Here is a 6689-nt window from a genome sequence, read left to right on the forward strand (position 1 = left end):
GCATTTCCCACAAAATGACAGCAAGTAATTTATAAGTCTATTCTGGGAATAGGAGTTTCTTAGCTCCTCATAGATACTGTTATTACTAAATACCAAGGGTATAATACAGAGGAGCACAGCATCTCCTCTCTACTAGTGTGTGCCCATCCATGCTACCATTATTTTGTTTGTTATTGCTGTGGTTTAAGCACTGTCTCATATTTTACTTATTTAATTAAGTTATATGAATAAGAAAAGAAAAACGTATGTCCTGGTCCCTTGGCTGACTTCCCATCTAGCAAAAATTATCATTGAAAAAGAAATGATGAGGTTACTTACCCAAAGTAATTTCCTAGTTAGTTTTGTTTCTTTCATATATCTTTCTCATAGTAAGAGTAGTGTTAAATACTAGTGTTATACCTATCCATGAAGCAAACAGAAGAGAGGCCCATAAAAAGACTGTGATGTTGAGATGCTGTCAGTTCTTTTAAAAAATTCTCATTTCAATCAAAAACATTGCAGTATGAAAGTTTATGCAGATATTTACTCTTGGCAGTTGCTTATGATGGTTGCTCTCTGTGACTAAGTCTGTGAACTCCAAATATTATCTAGACACACCAGCTAGATCAGGACCCTCAGATCTGTGTGTAGAACTGGACCGTGTTATAACACTGAAATGAACTCAGTTACACTGTGGGCTAGAACTCCATGGCACCTCTGGCCAGTGTTGAATTTCAGGTGATTCAACTTTTCTTTAAGAAAGTAGTTACTTGAGTATCATATCTCTACATATGTAGGAGAATGTTTTGTGGATCATTCCTTCTGCTCCATTTCCTCGTGACGTGCCTTTTGGCTAACTCCTCTCATGGCTTGCTCTATTGCACATGTATGTATGTAGCATAAACAGTGTTGCAGGCTTTTCAGTCGTGAAAATTAATCACAAGTTAGACCATTTGAAAAAAAAAAAAGTTTGGTTAATAAGAAAACAGGAAAAGTACAGAAAGTTCTAGAAAGTATGGATTTTTTAATCAAAAAATTAAACTGAATAAGAATAGACTCGCTGTAATGTCATGTATACAGTGAGAGAATTGTTTTTGTTGGGTACTTAGAAACATTTGCCAAATAATTACCTTTTTGAAAGTTATATTCCTCTACCATTATAACCACGGTAGTGACTGAATATGATTCCTATGAAGAATAGATGCTGTCCTGGAATGCATCCACAAAGGTGATGGTGAATGTGATCTATTTCATCAAATTCAGAAGTAGATGATAAAAGACTGCATTTTTAACAAGGTATTTTTGTATATAAAAGTGATTTATACTCATGTAATATATAGATGTGTACTTATAAAAAGATCTTTATAGGCTTGGAATGATAAATTACAGGCCTCATAAAAATTCCCCACATAGTAACTGGTAGTTTTATGGAGATGAGCATGAAGTTGTGTTCACTGTGTGCGATGGTCATCTACGTCAGACACTTGAGCTTATAATTCTCACCACTTGCTCAGAATGTCTTCAAGCTCTTTAGATCCGTTTGGTGTGTTCATGGGCAGTGCAGGCAATGCATTCTACACAATGGAAAAACATCACATAACGGATCATTTATAATAAAAAGACTCTGTCCACTATTAGGTGAGCAGGCACAGGAGCAAGTTTTTATAGAATCAACAAAAAGGCAGCGATGCAAACATTGCTGATTGATGAAGAGTGAAGCTATTAAAATATTACTGCACAACTTACACTTTCAGCTTTAAGTCTTGCTTTGGTAGCCATCATTTTGTTTTCATTATTTAAGGTCACCTTAAGCAATGATTATAATATTGGTTAAAATATCAAACAATTCTCATTGATCTACTTGAGCTGTAGTTATTTTACTGCCTTCAGCATTGTGAATGTTCTGATTCTGTGTGACAATGAAAACGTGGAGAATTTAATCAAGTGAAGGCATCTATCCAATTATTATCTCCCAATAATACATATTTAAATTGAAAAAAACATTTCCTATTACCTGCCAAACCATGAATCTGAGGTCATTCTTTGTTCCCTTATTTTTGACAAAGTAATAGGAATAACTCAATGCTTTTCTCATTAAAATGAACAATAGAGGAAGAAAAAAAAAAGGTTTTAAATATGCAAGGCAGTATGTAAGACTAACTTTTTCAATGTTGGAGTTTTTTCTACTTTTGGAGATAGTGTAGCCTCACATCAGTTCAAATGTAGCTGTATAGAATCAGAAAAAAAGCATTTAAACATCCCAGCATGGGTATTTCCATTTAAATCTGATTACAGTGAAATAAAACTGTAGCTATTAAAGGTTTAGAAGAACTACAAATACAAGCAGTAAAAGAAGACAGTTAGTAAATGAGGTAGTAAAACATTTCAGTGGGGCAAACAGTTTATAGCACTCAGCCTTCCTGCAGCAGACTGTGCTATTCACTACAGACCCGTGCACTGTTCCCTGAACTGCACTTAAACCTGCAATTAACCTTTCACGCCTAATGAAGCTGTTTTGCTGGAAAATTAAAATATATAGTATCGCCTGTTTTTACAGAGACTGGGAGGGGAGTATCTCAAAATGAATGACTTTTTCTGATGCTTTTGTTTAAATGCAGAATTAAAATGCTGTTTGTACATAAATCGGGAATGCACTTTTCAAGGCAATCTCATTTGATGTGCTGTATTTCATTCCTGTACTTATTAACTGTTTTGCGTAATTGTAAAAAAAATAAAATACATTCACACATCAGTAATTTTATGATTAGATACTTACTTCTTGAGAATAAACTACCACCATTTAACTTCCATTAGGAAAGACAATAGTTCTGCTAGCCATAACCAAGTTCATATTACATTTTGTGGTATTTCTCTAATTGTGGATGCAATTGTGTCTTATAAAAATAAACTTTCCACTTATGTATTTGACTGGGCACACTCCATAATGATCTTTCCATACATATCCATAAAACAAGCAAGAAAGTGTTTTAGCTGCACAGAACTAGGTCAGGTTATTTCTATAACATTTAGTAGAAAAACAAACTAAGCATAAAAATAGATGTGGTTCTGTAGGTAGACTTAAATTTTTACTAGTGGAGGTGATCCATTGATTCTGAGTGTAGAACGCTTACTGATTCCACTGTTCCTTTCTGCCAACTTGTTCAGGATCTTATCAGAAGCAACTAGAAACCATGTACTGCTTGTGAAAATACCAGTTTGGTGGTAGGTAGGATGTTTATATGGAGACATTTGGGGAATATGGTAAATGAATTAATTTATGAATAGAGGCAATCGATATAGAGCACTACACAGGATTTACAGTTCCAGCTCAATGAATATAAAAGTTTTTGCGTTCACTGTTTAGATATAAAATCTGGAAAATAAAGTGAAATTGTTTGTTATTTTTCTGTGTGTGTGTGTGTTGTGTTTTTAATGAATATTTAAACCACATCATTTTTATCAAATTTTCTATTGTATTTTGATGCAAATTCTGTTTGCTTGCAGTGTCTGTGCATCAGCTTGACTTGGTAAATGAAATTCCTTTAGACCGCCAGTCTGAAATAATTAATCGTTCCTGCAGTTAATTGTATTGCTTTGATAACTATGCAGGGCTTAGAGAACACAATAAATGAATTTCATCAGATGATTTGTGTGACGTTTGAAAAATGATCTTTTGGAGTGACCTGATTTTAATGGAACTCTAACAGCACGCCAGTGTATTCCAGTGCGCAGCACTGGATTTAAAGAAAAAAATAGTTTTTCTGTTCTCTTAAGTGTTATGTAAAATGAGGCGAATGTCATTCATTCAAGCATATTTTTAAATATCTTATAAAAAATGTAAAGCCTGTTTTCCTTATAACATTCATTCCATTTAGTATTCTCCCTCCCTAAGCCCAGAATCATGTGTAAGCAAGCATCAGAATTAAATTTTCTAATACCAGACAAATCTGATATTTTAAAGGTGCCGTGAAGATTTCAAAAATTATGTCTACTAGAAAATGTGTCTGTATGTAAGAAAAAAGACTTTTCTTTAATTAATCTTGGCTCCTACATATCCTGTGATAGCTCTTGGTAGCATTTTACAGTGCAATGCTATGAATTTTCAAAAAGCTGTCTGCACATTAATCATTGCAGCTTTTCTGAAATAAGAATGATAGTGTTACCATAGGCAATAGCATAAATTCTTCAGGATGGCTGAGAGACTAAGATGTGTTGGGTGCTATGGAGAACCAGCAGCTTCTTTGCCTATATTATGGGTATATTTAAATGTGCTTTGGTAGATACTACTGTCATAGTTTTATTGTGGCCATAATGGAGTACAACGTATGAATGATATGAATACACCTAATCCATTTCATTGAAGTGTCACCTTTGTGAATCAAAAATTTTAGAGCTGCCATTGATTAAGCATTTGAGTAACTATCAAATGTAAGTGCGAATTCTTATACTACTCATTTCCTAGGCATACCTGTCCATACCTTTTGCAGTACACTGTAATACTCTGCTAAGGTTGTAGCACCTCATGAAATATTGACAGCCACAGTTTGGAACAGCTTTGGCTGGTTGACCACATTTAGACTCACCACAGACTGACACCATCGCTTTTTACTCTCTATTCATAAGCTTGTGCATTATGAAAGATTTTCATATGTTTCTCTGCATGGTAAATACAAAGCTCTTGGGGCTGAAAGGTGCATATATTGCAAAGGGAAGTATTCAAGAGTAAAATTTTGTACTAACTGTTCTCCATTTTACTTTTATTTTCAGATTTTATATCTTCATCCATTTGTAAATGCAAAGCACAGATATTTAATCAGAGAAAATCTGTGTCAGAGTTCCTGGTCCGCATAATATAGAAAACATTGACAAAGAAACGTGAAGTTAATATCACACACAAAAATCAAAGAGACTTAAATGGAACTCAGTTTTCCCACTTCCCAGTCTGGTCTCTTAGCTGCACATTTTTCCTTCTCCTTTACTTCACTGTAACTGTAGCATTTCAGAAAGTGAGAGCTTGTTATCTAACTCTTAAATAAAGCCAGTCCCTTCTGGGAAAATAAAGAAACTGTGCACAAAAGGAAGCACCACAGTGCTATGGAAGTCTTCTTATGAAAGCTGGGCATTAAATGTTGTTTTCCCTTTATTTGTCTTACAGGTCTTGCAATTGCAAGTGCACTGATAGACATTTCACAACAGAAGCCTGCGGAGTGTAAAGATAAGAGTTCAGGAGTCAGAAATAGAAAACATCATCTTTCAACACGTCAAGGAACTTGTGTCTGAAATTCAAAAACTGCAATTGTATATTCTGTAATGTTTTCTTTTTAAATGGCTTCCATTGAAAGCTATACTACAGCCTCAGTTTTTATGGAGGCAAAACTATGAATGAATATATGAGGTACTCTGTTATAGTCACACAGCCTACTATACCCCAAAGCAGAACAAATCTATGGTAGGTATATCTGATGAGCTTTAATAAAAATAATTGAAATTATTATATCAACAAAACATTAAATAAAATACCTAGCATTCTTAATCCTGAACATATCAGAGCAGAGAAAATCCTTGAACAGAACTAGGAAAAACTGTACATTGTTTTGTAATGTAGAGGGAAATTGTATAATTGAAATTTAAACAAATTCCATGAAACTAAAGGACATTTTTGTATAGCTTTATGTAACACTGAGAATTGTACAGTTCTTTCCTTGTAATCGGCATTAAGATGTCTTTCCAGTAAGCAGGAACTACGGAGGAACATTTGGATTTAGGTGTTCTTTTATCATTGCCCAAAGCAGGTAAGCAGCAGAGCTCACACAGGACTTCCACGACAGCTAACTCATTAGAAAAATTGGTTGAGCATGGGGAAGTTTCTTCTTCAGTCAAGTTTGGCATTTTTTCCAAGAGTCTCCAAGTTTAGCTTGCTTTTACTCTCCAGTAATGTAGCGGCCTCATTTCAGTATTGAAATTATCTAGTGTCTATGAATTGTCCTCACCTCCAAACAGAAGAAATGAATCCCAGGCAGCACTTGACCTTTGTTTAATAGACCAGTATGGTTTTCTGATAGTTTTGTTCTCCCAGCTGCAGAATTTCATCTCAGCCTCTTTCAAAGCCTGTACGCCAAAATTAAAATAAATAATTATTTAGAAATCCAAGTTGCTTCCAGCAGTGGTTCTGAAATTCGACATCCAGGATGGATCCTCACATAATCAGTACTCAGAAAGAGAAAAAAAGATGAAGGATTTTCCTTTTTGCCTGTTGTGGGCTTGGTCACCACAGTAGATAACCTAACAAACAGTTTTAATGGCCCTTGGTCTTTTAATTTACTAAAATTCATGAACATAAAAAAGTAAGAGAATGCTAGGGGGTAGGTAGCAGACGTGTCTTGTTCTCATTTCTGCACTGCACGTTGACAGCAGTATAAAATGAAACTAGTAGTTTTGTATGAGCTTGTTGAAAGTGTAGTTTCTCAGCTCCAAATTTGCCACCATACTAGTACAGAAGAGCGATACAGAGGTATAAATTCTTCATGTAATGATAGACTTTTGGTAAATATGAAAGATATAAAAAGATAATTGATGTTTACTACTATATCTGTATTTTTCATGTTCTTTTTATTTCAGGAAAATGAAGACATTTTACTGTTTATAGTTGACTACATAGTTACTTGCATGCCATGGTGGTGCAGTAGCAGTAATAAAGCCCTGTTGTGGTT

The 6689-nt window shown here is 34.6% G+C and overlaps 1 protein-coding gene across 1 annotated transcript in view; it reads left to right on the forward strand.

Moving 5' to 3' along the window:
- Positions 1 to 5259, forward strand: part of ATRNL1 (attractin like 1) — a gene marked incomplete at both ends in the record, with an annotated part of 422440 nt that extends 417181 nt beyond the window's left edge. Inside the window, one exon of the mRNA XM_079535698.1 lies at positions 5135 to 5259. Coding sequence (XP_079391824.1) covers positions 5135 to 5259 — 125 coding nt within the window. The remainder of the gene's footprint in view (positions 1 to 5134) is intronic.
- Positions 5260 to 6689: the final 1430 nt, after the last annotated feature.

The sequence above is a fragment of the Tetrao urogallus genome (genome assembly GCF_951394365.1).
Source record: "Tetrao urogallus genome assembly, chromosome: 5".
In the NCBI taxonomy this organism is placed as follows: Eukaryota; Metazoa; Chordata; class Aves; order Galliformes; family Phasianidae; genus Tetrao; species Tetrao urogallus.